At 33.2% G+C, this 13,873-nt stretch overlaps 3 protein-coding genes and 1 long non-coding RNA gene across 12 annotated transcripts; 2 read left to right on the top strand and 2 right to left on the bottom strand.

The window, feature by feature from the left end:
- Positions 1-607: 607 nt before the first annotated feature.
- LOC108621617 (proline-, glutamic acid- and leucine-rich protein 1) lies at positions 608-4,992 on the bottom strand. Of its 2 annotated transcripts, none has more exons than XM_018019034.2 (8): positions 4,832-4,992; positions 4,573-4,780; positions 3,312-3,846; positions 3,076-3,249; positions 2,676-2,783; positions 2,367-2,511; positions 2,128-2,313; positions 608-1,497 (listed from the first exon to the last, which is right to left on the bottom strand). In XM_018019034.2, exons 1-8 carry the CDS (start codon positions 4,928-4,930, stop codon positions 676-678), a joined length of 2,277 nt encoding a protein of 758 aa, XP_017874523.1. In that variant the 5' UTR covers positions 4,931-4,992; the 3' UTR covers positions 608-675. The 2 variants fall into 2 exon arrangements, with proteins under 2 accessions (XP_017874523.1, XP_089327353.1); XM_089471227.1 differs by having other exon boundaries at positions 2,370-2,511.
- On the top strand, positions 2,471-2,782 carry LOC149270872 (uncharacterized). The gene is made up of 2 exons (XR_016270529.1): positions 2,471-2,556; positions 2,611-2,782. It is a non-coding gene; the product is annotated as an uncharacterized LOC149270872 (long non-coding RNA).
- A 385-nt stretch (positions 4,993-5,377) lies between the features above and the next one.
- On the top strand, positions 5,378-6,969 carry Vha14-1 (V-type proton ATPase subunit Vha14-1). Its single transcript, XM_018019043.2, has 4 exons — positions 5,378-5,537; positions 5,749-5,830; positions 6,510-6,715; positions 6,780-6,969. Exons 1-4 carry the CDS (start codon positions 5,484-5,486, stop codon positions 6,810-6,812), a joined length of 375 nt encoding a protein of 124 aa, XP_017874532.1. The 5' UTR covers positions 5,378-5,483; the 3' UTR covers positions 6,813-6,969.
- Positions 6,970-8,878: 1,909 nt separating this feature from the next.
- CkIIalpha (casein kinase II subunit alpha) lies at positions 8,879-12,712 on the bottom strand. 8 transcript variants are annotated; one of them, XM_089471290.1, is made up of 4 exons: positions 12,572-12,681; positions 12,117-12,335; positions 11,832-12,025; positions 8,879-11,733 (listed from the first exon to the last, which is right to left on the bottom strand). In XM_089471290.1, exons 2-4 carry the CDS (start codon positions 12,132-12,134, stop codon positions 10,602-10,604), a joined length of 1,344 nt encoding a protein of 447 aa, XP_089327416.1. In that variant the 5' UTR covers positions 12,135-12,335; positions 12,572-12,681; the 3' UTR covers positions 8,879-10,601. The 8 variants fall into 8 exon arrangements, with proteins under 8 accessions (XP_089327416.1, XP_017874529.1, XP_089327444.1 ...); XM_018019040.2 differs by having other exon boundaries at positions 12,133-12,335; XM_089471318.1 differs by having other exon boundaries at positions 12,137-12,335.
- Between the last annotated feature and the right edge of the window lie 1,161 nt (positions 12,713-13,873).

Below are 13,873 nucleotides of genomic sequence, written 5' to 3'. Positions count from 1 at the left end.
TTATCATAATTCACCATGAAACGTCCATTCGACTACAACTTTCGATTACGAAACATTTGTAATCTAGCAATGTACCATCTATTTTTTGATTCAGAGACTATTTCTTTTAAAATAGGTAACAAGATGGTATCATTCAAAATTCGGATCATATGAGCATATATGTATGCATATAGACTTTACGTGGATAATTCATGAGAAAAGCAGAAACCAAAATATAAGTATACACAAAATATGGCTCTGTTATATTTCACAGGTATCTTCATACTATATTAATATACCACACCAATTAGAGAACTTAGTAAAAACGACGATCAATCCTTGGTGTTTCAGCGTAAGATTCCAGTCTGAAACTTATTAATGTAGTATAAATCAACGGGTGGGTACGACAAAGTGACCTAGTTTATTGTACATTCAGTTTTGCAAATGAGATTGCGAGTGCTGATTTTTTTTTTGCATTTATTTTCTAGCTTTAAATAATTCCAACCCAATTAAAATCCTATCGTCATTGAAAGCTCGAGCCTATATAAAATAAAATACAATTATTTGCATCCTTCAGATGTACTTACTTTAGAAGCTAAAACCCTCATTTTGTGATAAATAAACGACGTTATTATCCTTTTTTATTTTTTTTTATTTTTAAAATTAACAAGATATTTATATAAAAATTAACTTCTTTTATTTCAACTCATCGACAAAAGCAGCCTGCAACTCAGCAATGTAATCATCGTCATCACTTTTACTAGGTTTTGATTCAATTGAAATATTTTCAGGTGTGCTATGTTTAGTATCGCTCGATACTTTCGTAGACTCTTTTGCACATATATTTTGGGTAAGTACAGGATTATTGATTCGTGGAGCATCCAAAACTTTTTCAAGAGGCTCTTTTACATAAGCTTTTGGCAGAATTACATGATTATTACTTGCTGGACTTTCCAAAGCATCTCCATCAATAACGACTTTCTTTTTTGGTGTATTATCTTTACATTTTGTGTTATCTTTACTTTCCGAAGACGTACGAATTCTTTTCGATACAGGGGCACTTGGCGTTTCTTCATTTAAATTGTCTATAGGAAGAACGGTAGTGGAAGGCACAGCCTCTTTTAGTTGTGTGTTTTCATTATTATCTGTAGATTGTTGAGTTTCAGATGCAATTTCGTAATTTGTATTTCCATTTATTTGTATTGTAGATGTACTCTGTTGATCGTCTTTCTTGAAAATTAAACTCTCCCTTTGAGGGTGTAATGTTTTTTCAACTGAAGCTATCATATTTTTACAACAAATTCGTATGTCAGAGTTTGGGTCTTTTTTGCTAGATTCTTCAATTATGGTCAAAACAATCTCCGACGGAGGAGGGCAGGGTATATTTCTCAATTTTATAAATGTAAATAAAGTTTTGTACAACTCAATGCGGCAGGTCCACTCGGTGTAAACGTTTTCCTTCCACGCACGCTTCTCATATATTTGAGCACTGTTTTCTAATATAGTGCTCAACATATTCTATAAATAATGTTCAAATAAATTAATTCAATTAAATTTATAATGTTAAATATTTATGAAGTATTAAATAATTAATTATAAAATAATTAAATATTCGATATTATAACCTCGAAAATATTTGGAAAGTCTAGCAAAATTACTTACTTCAACCTCACTTTTTCACTTTATATCGCTAATCTTTGTTTTTAATACAATGTAATAAGATTCATATTCGAAAATTGGCCCCATTTCGCAAAAGTTGAAATGGGAATTCCGTGTATAATATTAATTGAAATTTCAAAATCTATGGAACAGGTGGAAGGATTTTTGCAGACCCCATAAAGTTTTTGAGCCGCTATACCTTTGATATCTAAGCCCAACAGCATTTTTGCATAAATACAAATTATGAAGTATGGTGAAAAATTTCTGTACTGGGTCACGACTAGAGGTTTCTTCCACGTGATTTAAATAACGTGTACAAAAATATTCGCAATAAGTACAAATGCATTTTTTCTGTAGACGCTTGACAAACCCATAAATTATTTTTTAAAAAGCGATATGCAGATGAATATGTCTAGATCTAGATCGAAAGGTCCTCTCAGCTTTTACAATGTCAGGTTGTATACTCTCCTTGTGTAATACTATGCTTACCCTTAGAAGTTGTGGTTTCAAAAGGAAGCCAACTGAATCCAAAATTTGTTGCAGACATTGTAATGCTTGCTTACAAAGAAGTTCCTTGTTTTTATTAATTAGGAGTTCGCTTTGAAATGGTGATTCTGATGCTTCCGACATCGCAGTACGCTTCCTCTTAGATTTATTTTTTGATTGAGTTGCAGACTGCAGATCAAAAAATTATAATAAAACGCAATTGAAATCTTCATTATAATTACCACCAAATATATGTCTCTCCGACGGATTATCACATCCTCGAGTAAAATTTTTACAAGTCGTTCAGCAATTAGATCGCACCCGCTTCCCTCAGCAAAAGTAGTTAGCCATGATGTTGTTGCTTTGTAAACCTGAATTCGTAAATTACTACAAAAGATATAAACAAATGGTACATTAAGTGCCCTAACACAGGTATTGTATAGCTCAAAACAGCTGTTACCACATTTTATATTTTGATTTATCTAGCACGCATTAAAAATTAATTTTGCGCCGAAAATGTCTAATATACCATTTAAAAAAATTGTACTCACAATAACTGGACCGAAAGTCCTTCAGGCGTTGACCACATTGTTTTTTGTAACGAGTCCAATACAATGCTAGACATCAATCGAAAATGCGGTCTGAGGTGAGTGTGACAGCTGAAGATAGAAACAAATTGGTCAGTTTTTAGACTGGCTAAATAGAAAAATCTTTTAAAATTGCAAATTTATAAACTATTTATTAATAATCAAATCAATTTCAAGTGTAAAATATATCTAATAATAATATCTATTCACACCAAAACCTGCGGCTCTTACCGCCTAGATTACGCATCAAAAAAATGTTGGTGTATATATAATATAATGCACTAAAAGTAAAACTCAAATCTTCTCTTCCCCAATTACAGTAACGATTTTCTTTTTTCTTTTTTTGTAATTTTTAATAACTTACATGTTCATTAAAACTTCCAGCAGCTCCAATAGTTTTGTATGCATATGAGGTAGAAGATTCTCAAAGCACATGCTGTCAATGTTTTCACAATTTCCATAGTTCACTGTCAAGCCATGTTGAATAAGATCCAAAATTCTCTTTGCACAAATCATTTTTTTTGAAGGATACGGTTGGCTGTTAAAAAATTTAAACTATAATAAAAAAAAGAACAAGAAGTTCGTTTTATTCGGACATACCTTAACGCAATTTTAAGGAACTCGGTGAGATTGCAGAATCGTGTGCATACTTGAGCTGCTCTTTTAATTGGATCTCCTTCTAATTCCAAATGAAAATGTTTCAATTTATGGTTCTCAAAGTCCTTGGTATTATCTTTATATTTGGGAAATGCATCATTCAATAGCTCGTTGAGATTACATAGCAAGCCGAATTGGAATTCTTGCCATTGAACTTTGTCGTTGCTGTGGTTAGCATTGGTCGAATTTCCACGTACTTGTTGCAATTGTAACCAACAGTTTCCACTTTCATAGACAACTTCAGGGTTGCAGCTGTCCACTAATGTTAGAAGGTATCGCGTGACTGCAAGCTTCCCGGACTTACTGGGTCCTGGGTAGTACTTTAAGCATTGCTTTACGGCTTTCAGTGAAGCAATCGTACAGCATAAGGTTGTCTTATTATTCAGAAAAGAAAGACTTTCATAAACCTTTCCTAGACAATTTGACCCAAACCATTTCGCAGTTTCAGGTGCTACTTGTATTTGTATTACAAGTAAAGCTGTAAACACACGTAATTAATTACTTAATTTATGAAGTCACAGTAATTGCAGACTGGCGAAAGTGCATTAGTTATATTATATATATATTATTATAAAACATTTGAATTACGTAAAATTAGCTTTAAAAGCAGTAAATTAAAAATATTTGTGTTCCCTCTTTAATTTTTTCAGGTGATAAACAGTAGCAATATACGACAGTTTAGGTCAGAAGACAAGAGAAGAGCTCTTCACATGAGAACGGAAACAAACCAAATAAATTTTAATTTGTACTAGGTGGAGCCACCCACAAAGTAAATCTCTGTCATACTAAAATTTCTGACTGTTTTACTAGCACATAATTTACTTAAGGTCTTTACTTTTTTTTTTTTATGGTAAAAAATGTTAAATGTATCTATGAAGAACTGGAGACAATAGCACCCTTTAATATATTCTTAAATGGTAGTCTATTTGAATAATAGTGCTAATTTTGAATTTAGCAACATGTCAAGCTTATTTTTTAAAACATATTGAATAATTTTTATAAAGTGTCTGAATCCTCATGACTGTTTATTAATCTATATTTTATATTATTGAGAAGTGAGACTGGCCATTTCTTGCATTTAAACCTAAATATCCACAAAACATGTTCGAACTAAATTAGTAAAGCTTCTTATCGATATACAAGAAGCCGGTAAATTTAATCTAAGCAGGTAGAGAAATACCAATGCTTAAGTTTTATAACTTACCCACAGCTTCGTAGATCAGTTCTCCATATAAACAAATTTCTTTACTATTGCAGGTTCTAATTATAATAGTTAACCAAACATTTCCCTTATCTTTCAAAATGTGACTTGGGCATTGATTCAGATATTTAATAAGGAATCGTAAACCGATGGATCGAGTATTCGTTTTGTACAGGAGGGCAGTGATTGATTGTGCTTGCGACTCAGTGCTCTAAGGAAGAACTATTAATATGATATGTTCTTTGATTGTGTTTGAACTTACGGCTCCATGAAGATTTTGATCAGCAACATTGAGGTAGACATTTCGGTCCTCTTGTCTTGCGTGAACAATTGTTTTGAATATATCACCGGCACGAAACATTTCTTAAAACATGTGCGTACTAGAGATGCGAAATCAAAAAACAGACCAAATATCGATTAATTTGGTGGAAATCGTATATTCGATAAAATGGTTTCTGAAATGTAGTTTATTTCTTAGCAGCCCTCCATAGATTTGAATAATGTATTTATAATAAATAACTTAAAATAGTTTGATTACCAATTAAAATCAATGATATAAGTATATAACTATCGTATTTTAAATAGTTTAAGTAAATGGTGTTTGTGAAGGGCTAAAGAAATATTATCGAAGTTTCTAAATATTCACATTTTTTATTTAAAATTCATGTATATTCCATAAATCTTTTTCAAATGCTACATATGATACATATGTTGGTATTAATTTTTATATCGTGAATTATATATGCCCACGCAGACTAGGGCTGCATGCTTTGCATTGGGCGACCATATTCGCGTATTTCATATGGTAATTTTAGTGTATTTATGTTATCGTCTCGTGACTCCCGTCAGCTGACATTTTATTTAAGTAAAAAAATTATAGGCTGTTTCAGTAAAATTTAACTTAAAGAAATAAAATGGCTTTGCATTCGGCTATTAAAGGAAAATTAATATCTGTCATTGGTGATGAGGTGAGCTTTTTAATGACATCCTTTAAAGCAACAGTAATAAAGTTGCTGTAGGTGCACCTAAAATAAAAAGCAAACAGTGTCGATAAAATCGATTTTTATTAACTTGTGTTAATAGATTTAATAAGTTGCATACACGTACGGCTTATCATAAATATGTAAAAGTGTATGCGTGCATTTGATATTAAAATAAACGTTAAATTATTTCCTTTAGGATACCTGCGTCGGTTTCCTTCTCGGAGGAGTTGGAGAAATAAACAAAAATCGCCATCCAAATTTCATGGTAGTCGACAAAAGTAAGTTATTTAATCATTTTAAATACCTTTTATTGCTATTGTATCCGCAACAACTTGATGTACTAAATGACATTTTCCGCATTTTAGTTCTAAAATTCTGATTCTGATTATATTTTAGGTATATTTATCCAGCTCGCTTGAATGAATATACATATAGAGAAACGCATATAAATATTTATATTTATAGATATAAAATTGCAACATACGAACTCGAGCGCCATAATTAATGACTATTATTTAGTAACTGATACTTGTATTTCCACGACTACACACTAGTTCCAGTGCTTAATTTTAATGGGGGCAAAATACTTCAACAAATTGTATTTCATGAAATCAATATACTAGTTTAACTTGTTGAATAAGTATTAAAACTTATTGGTCAAAAGTTTCCATGACCACCATTGTTTTAAGCACTGAATTGAAATTTACAGAAAGCTAAGAGATGTTTTGAATTACCTAACAGTGATCATAGCTTAAAATGTATATTTAATTATTATTATTAATTATTTATGAGAAAGCAAAAGCGACTCAGCTATAAGAAGGGAAACTCAAGCTAATGTTATATTCGTTTTCTTGCAAGTCGGATCTGAATTAATTATTGATAACCGTTCAGTACAGCCAGAATTCATGTAAACATCGCCCTTGTTTAATATTGTATGATTTCCTTTTTTTTTTATAGATACTGCGGTCAGCGAAATTGAAGATTGCTTTAAACGCTTTTTGAAGCGCGATGATATTGATATCATCCTGATAAATCAAACATATGCCGAACTTATTCGTCACGTCATCGATGCGCACACTTCTCCAGTACCAGCTGTTCTTGAAATCCCATCAAAAGATCATCCTTACGATGCCAGCAAGGACTCCATCTTACGACGTGCACGCGTAAGTTTCATTTAATTTCTTCATGTTTCCTGTTTAACCATTTGATTTCATTTCTAATTGACAGGGCATGTTCAATCCCGAAGATTTGGTGCGCTAAAGGAGTCACGTATTACAATTTATTTCTTTAATGTTGTTCAATGTTTTACAATACCTATAACAAAAAAACAAAAAAAAAATATTCATGTATGTTTTGTTAGTTGTACTCATTCCAATTTGAATAAAAGCTTATCCAAGCAAGTTTAAAATGTATTAAATATATTATATTACCGCACTAATTTTATGTAGCACTTTATTATATTCCATTAATAACTTCAGTGCTGTACAAATTTGGTTAAATATTCGGAGTCTATTGGAAGACGACGCCGTCAAATAAAAAAGATAATGTTTAATGTAATTAACTATGACTCCGCCACGGAAATCAACATAATTTATTTGCAAAATATATTTCAGTGAGAAGCATTTTTCCGTTGCCTTCGCCAAAAATAAATTTGTTGCCTTCCTAATAATAATATATTTTGTTTTTATATTGTAGTTTTTAATATATTTTTTATACAAAGACTTCTGTTGAATTGCATGAATTTTTCATACAGGCTGGCAGATAAGCAGACTGTCTCTTAGAGCTTATACTAGCCATAAAGGGATATCTGGACATCATTTATGAATGTAGTATATGCGTATAGGCAATATAAAAGGGATCCGGCCGGTGTGGATCCATTGGGTGTTTACTGAACGTGTTGCCATCAATTCTTATGCTGAACAACTTTTATGGATCAGAATTCTTTTTTAGCTCAGGATAAAATAGGAAATATTAAAAAAAAAACTGAATTGGTTTAGATATATTTTTTTTTTTTTTAATTCTTATAAAATTTCGAGGTAGATATTGAAATAATTTTCGTTAATTCTGTTTGCAGAACGAAAAAAAAATGGTTTAAGGGGTAAGCATAATCAAGGTCTAGTTAGGAACTTCGTTAATAATAAATTAATTGGAATGCAGATATTAGAAATATATTTTTGTATTCAAATGTATAATAAAACAGACTACCCGCATAAATAACGACTAAAACATAGGGTATAAAAATAGAATATTTTCTGCTTTGCTGATGCTCAATTATATAGCGCTTAAATTTTATTGACTTCACTCAAGCCAGTTATTAAACAAGGGCAACTATTCAAGCTGTCTGACGGAATCATATTCTTAACAAAATACGCGTATCATAATACTAATGTAAAACAAAAAAGATACAAAATCTTTACTAGTCGTATGTATCAATTATTACACGGTAATTCGATCCGATTGTTGCAAAGGAAATTTTCTGAACTCCCACAAAACTGTTGCTGAATTCACAGTTTAATTTGCTGCATTTTCCCAGCTGTAGTAGTGCGATTTGTATAATGCAAACATATGGTGCGCAGATTTCATTTACGGAGTTTTAGAGTGACAACGGAAGATCAACGTTGGTGTTGAGATACTACATTCATGCAGGCATACTTACTCACATTTGTACTCACAAAATTATATTTTCAATGCAATTTTTTCTGAAAGAGTCATCCAAGTACTAACACAGCAATCTTTAAAATTGCCCGAATAACTCAATTCAAAAGTTGTATGTTTGCCACACTTTAAGAACATATTTTCCATAGAGTTAGGCTCTTGGAGTACAGTCAACCCTAAATGCAGCATTAGATCGAAAGAGTACTTCGGGCGCGCAACATTAATTTCTGATACCGTACCCCCGAGTGGAGTACCCCAACTTGAAATTTATATAATGTTGACTTTGTTGATTTAATATAATCCTATAAAAAATTTAGGTTCTATTCTCCAAAAAACTAATCAATGTGCACAAGTCTGGTATTAAAACTGAGATACGAAACTGTATAAAATGAAGCAAAATCTGATAATCTTCAAGAATTAGGCAAATAAGTATTATTGCGTACATACATTATAAGCAATTTCAATGTCCTCATTTAAAATTTGAGTGTTAATGTCGAGAAATATTAGCTTGGGTCGTGTGTGAATAGAATTGTGTGCATGTGTAAGAATACTCCGACTTGTGTATTAATGTGAGCCTTGGAACATTTCGTGCTGGGATTGGGTAATTTGTCTTTTCTTTAAATTTTTTAAAAGGCGAAATCAGTAGTAAAGTTAAGAAAATGTATGTGAAATGTCGTTGCAAAATTATTTTTTATTGGTTGACGAACATAATGAACAGACTTTCATTCTTGTTGATTAGTCAATTTAGAGAATTTTTCCAAGAATTTGTTGTGTCCTGTTGTCTGCTGTTGAGTTCGTGCACGATTCGTGGTAGCCACTTAAGATTTTATCTCCATTTATTTTTAACATTTTATTTTTATACCCTGAACCCATTGAAAATGGGAAATCAGGGTATAATGGTTTTGTTAAAAGTATGTAACAGGCAGAAGGAGGCGTGGCAGACCCCACAAAGTATATATATTCTTGATCAGGGCGACGAGCTGAGTTGATTTGGCCCTGTCCGTCTGTCTGTCCGTCCGTCCGTATGTATGAACGCGTCGATTTCAGAAGATATAAGAGCTAGAGACTTCAAATTTTTTTTAAAATGTCCGTAATTACAGCGCGCATATCAAGTTTATCATTAAAAATCGATAACTCATCCCGATCTTTTTTTATCGATAAAAACCCTTATCGAAAACCAGTTATAAAATTATATCTTCTACACCCTTATTGCTAGAGTCTCCAAATTTTTAATGTATGCTTATATGCAATTTATACAATTTCGGTTTTTGTTAAAATTTACCCCCCACCCTTAAATTCACCCCCTCACCCTCACTTTTGTAAAAAGCGTATTTCAAATACTAGAGACTTGTGCTTTGGAATGTACACCCATATTCATCATATGATTACACTCTGAAAGTTTCATTAAGATCTTATGTCTACAAAAGAAATTATTTAACAAATAAATTCTCATAATATTGCCCACACTGCAGCGCAGCCCAAGCGCAGTCGCTGCTTACTGCGCAGTTAGCAGAGCGCAGGCTTATGCGTGCGTGTGGATGCATGTGTATGTATGTGTGCATAAAAGAAGTGCAGAATGATTAGAATATCAGCTTGGAGGGTTCAGGGTATCTCCTAGTCGAGCAGTCTCGACTGGAGCTTTCTTACTTGTTCATTATAGTTATGTGTTTATACTACATTGTGAACGATTACTTTTTAATGCCCCTCTTCAAGGTGCTTTTGGAAAAACAAACGATAGGTTCATCAAAACTAAAGTATTTCGGTTTACAAAATATCTATATGTGTGACTCTGACGTTATCTGCGATTATGAATTGCTGAATATTCTATACCGTTCTTAGTTTATTTCAGTTCAAAGGAGACCGCCATGCCGGTGCTGATTATTGTTGGCTAGCGGCCTGAGCGATGGTAGCTCCATTAACGTTACTGGACCCCAAGAGGTCAATGTCCGTACTGTAAGAGCTTGAACGATTTTGTAAGAAATGGAGATTTATTGGATTATATTTATAATTATTGGTATAAATATATGTTAATTATAATGTTGCTTGATGTTAATTTTTAAGCATGTGCATGTATGAATTTGTAAACAGAAATATTTAAATTGTATATGGAAATTAGTACTTTTTTAATCACTGTCTGTTCGTATTTCAAAAACTATAATTTGAATAATCTGCCTTTCATTATAACATTTCTATTGATCTATTTTGTGTGAAATCGGTGTTATGTTTCCGAACTGTTAGTCGATGCGATTTTTCTTTATTGAATTTGATCTTAATTAATCTTTTTATCCTTAGCACATAACGATTTTTCCTTTTCAATGTGCTCGTATCCGTCCTTGTAACTTTTACCGTGCTGCTTCGACATAAGTTTGTATAATTTACAATATAAATCCATGTCTATTGCTGGCTGTTGGGATTCACCTGCCCGTTAACAATTGGCAAAAAATATGGATGCGCCATAGCCTCGCGAGCTGTAAGACGATCCACGTGATCATAACGCAATAGCTTATCGAGAAAGTCTAATGCTTCTGGTGAAACCAGATGTTGATTATCAGAATGAACAAAACGTTCCCAACGCTTGCGGGAATGACGTTGTAAAATATCGTGAAATCGCGGATCTAAATCGATGTTGTACTTGTCAAGATACGCGTACAGTTCTTCGGTGCCCAGCACCTTGGCAATTCTAACGAGTTGATCATAGTTATCATGACCATGGAAGAATGGCTCCTTGCGAAAGATCATTGACGCCAACATACATCCCAGCGACCACATGTCCAGTGAATAATCGTACATTTGATAATCAACAAGAAGCTCGGGTCCTTTAAAGTAGCGCGAAGCCACTCTGACATTATACTCTTGACCCGGATGATAGAATTCAGCAAGTCCCCAATCAATGAGACGTAACTTTCTATTTTCATGATCTATCATTACGTTATGTGGCTTCACATCGCGATGCATTATGCCCATGCTATGGCAATAATCGAGTGCTTTAAGTAACTCAAACAGATAATAGCGAATCTCATAGTCTGTTAATGTTTGATACAGCTGTTTGAAGTCTGTATTGTTCACATGCTCGAAAATCAGTGCTGGGGTGCGGGACACTGGATCTTTGACAACGGCCAAGAGCGTTATTATGTTGGTGCCCCCACGCAAGTTTTCCAAAATCTTGATTTCGCGCTTAATCTTCTTTTTTTTAACTGGCTTCAATATTTTCACAACACATTTCTCAGTTGTCGTTATATTGATAGCCTCGAACACCTCGGAGTACTTGCCACGCCCCAACTTGCGGACCAATTGATAATCATCCTGGTTTCCCCAGTCGACAACGTAATTCTCATAATCCCAATATTCATCAGGCTTGTGAGCGTTGACGTCTGTGTAGACGCGAGCGGCGCTTGGTAATGTCATCTCCGCCGCCTTATTGTTCCTTTGACGATCCTCTTCCGAAAACGCTTCAGTTGTGAGTTCTTCAGAAGAGTCGGTTGTATTTGGATGGGTCCACGCAGCAAGGTTTATGTTATAAAACTGGCTGTAAAATAAATGTCAAATTAATACAAACGTCTAGTGCGATAGATATTATGTTCTCATAGAAACTACGAGGCAATCTATATATCTGCCCAAACATACCTGAGCTGAAGAGGTTGCTTGAGCTGATATTGAGGCGGCCCCCTATGGGACCTGCTAGATGTTGCAATTGAAAGCCTTTGTGTTAGGGGTATTTCTTTGCAGTGTGTAACAAAAATTTGTTGAGGCAGTCGACGTAATAAGCAAGAGAGAGCCAATTGACGGTGGACGGCGTTCACTTTACTTTGAATGTTGCACTAATTTATATAATATAGAAAGAGAATAAGTGTACGAAATGTGTATATGAGTGGATATTTTCTAAACAAATCAATTAACTTGGTTACATACATAACAGAATACATACATACATAAGCGTGATTCAATTTATAGATCGGTTTACGCACAAACGCACATTTTACATACGATTTCAATTATTTGCCAAAAATTTTTAGTGTATGTAGGTACGCGTGTATGCGTGTGTATATCTACATATGCAAATGTATATGTGTTTGTCTGTCGGAGACCACTATCCGGCACAATTAGCAATCCTTCTACTTTAAATAACTACTGTAAATGGAAAGGTATAAATAAATTTCATATTTACGCACTTCTATTGTATGTTGAAATAAAAAAGAGAGCCAATTTCGCGGTGTTCACAGAATGTTTTGTCAAAAAAAAAGAACCGCGGAATAATTGACATTGAGAATGGAGAGGCCACAATCAAACAGCAGAATACATTCGTATTGGTACAACAGTAAAGCCAAAGATGATTAGTATTTGTGACTTTAAAATATAATACTCACATATTTTATGTCAGACAGCGTGGATGACGTGAAAAATTCATTATTTTAGTCGGTGAACCGATAACACTGTTTGTTCATGGAACTAGTTCGGCCCGGATGGCCGTAATAGAAGCATCACATTCATATTTGTATGTTTGCACGTAAAGTCGATAATATTATCATAAATTAAAAAGTAGAGCGAATAAAAGATTTGTATTAATATATTTATTTTTTATTTAGTTACACATATCTGATATTATTAGAGAGATAAGTTAGCTATAAATTAGAATATAAATATTAGAGTTAATTTTATTATGAGAAACTTTAAATGAGTCGTCCATAAGTTAGATTCGATAGCTTTTCATAACTAGCAGAAATATACTTCATCTGTTTATAAAAAGAAACGAAGTAGGCAAACTAGCATCTATTATAAATAGCAAATTAGAAATTATGTATTTTCTAGGGATATGTACATAGGTAAAAACAGAATATGATGTGCTGACGACGAGCTGAGTCGATCTATCTGTTTTTGCTTGCCCGTTTCTCTGTCTGTCTATTGGTCGGTCTACTCATATGTATGAATACGTCGATCTCAAAGTATATAGAGAATGTCCTCACCCGCAGGCCAAAATTGTTTTTAATAATCGATAACTATATCCGTTTTAATGCAATTACGTTATCGAACCTCATATAACCGATACATGAAAATGAGTGCATTTTTATTAAATTGATAAACATTTAGGTTTTTAAGGTTTTTAAATTACGTGTTGAACATTTCTGCAAGGACCACTCAGAAGTTATTAAGTACAGCTTTTCGACAATATTTGCTGAATGCATTTTTCCAATGAAGTAGTGTTATTGGTAGAAGTGATATGTAATATCAAGGGATAAGAGGTTAACTGCTAACAGTATTGGATTTTTCGTGAGTATAAATGGTGAGGGGACTATATTTTTTTGAATTGAAAATTTATTTAGGTTGGCGATTGATACAAGTATAGTACCTTCCATTTTATTTTCTTTACCACTCGAGCTTTCTAACATATTTGTATACCCCGAACCTATTGAAAATGGGAAATATGCACATTTGACACATGTTACTATCATGTTCTGCAAGTTTGATAAAGATACTCCCAATAGAAGAATAGAAATAGAAGAGTTTTTCAAGAAAGCAGTCCTCGATATAGCGCAGTCTCTGTTAACTGTTGACATCGCAGTTAGCAGAGTGGGTGTTTTTGCATGCGAGTTTTTTCGTGCAATTATGTGAATGTGTTTTTGTATGCGTGTATAAGTGAAGCATAAAATGATTGGAAAATCATATCTTTA

This window comes from Drosophila arizonae, chromosome 2, assembly GCF_054131065.1.
Source record: "Drosophila arizonae isolate 15081-1271.41 chromosome 2, UAZ_ARI_1.0, whole genome shotgun sequence".
Taxonomy (NCBI): domain Eukaryota; kingdom Metazoa; phylum Arthropoda; class Insecta; order Diptera; family Drosophilidae; genus Drosophila; species Drosophila arizonae.
Note: the sequence above shows the minus strand (reverse complement) of the source record. Positions and strands in the feature narration are given on the sequence as shown.

Coding starts and splice junctions, on each gene's coding strand:
- LOC108621617 (XM_018019034.2), bottom strand. CDS start 4,930: ATGTTTCGTGCCGGTGATATATTCAAAACAATTGTTCACGCAAGACAA. Junction 3,847..4,572: donor ACTGATCTACGAAGCTGTGG/GTAAGTTATAAA, acceptor GTGTGTTTACAG/CTTTACTTGTAATACAAATA. Junction 2,512..2,675: donor GGACTTTCGGTCCAGTTATT/GTGAGTACAATT, acceptor TATCTTTTGTAG/TAATTTACGAATTCAGGTTT.
- Vha14-1 (XM_018019043.2), top strand. CDS start 5,484: ATGGCTTTGCATTCGGCTATTAAAGGAAAATTAATATCTGTCATTGGT. Junction 5,831..6,509: donor TTTCATGGTAGTCGACAAAA/GTAAGTTATTTA, acceptor TTTTTTTTATAG/ATACTGCGGTCAGCGAAATT. Junction 6,716..6,779: donor CCATCTTACGACGTGCACGC/GTAAGTTTCATT, acceptor TCTAATTGACAG/GGCATGTTCAATCCCGAAGA.
- CkIIalpha (XM_089471290.1), bottom strand. Junction 11,734..11,831: donor AAGCAACCTCTTCAGCTCAG/GTATGTTTGGGC, acceptor TTTATTTTACAG/CCAGTTTTATAACATAAACC.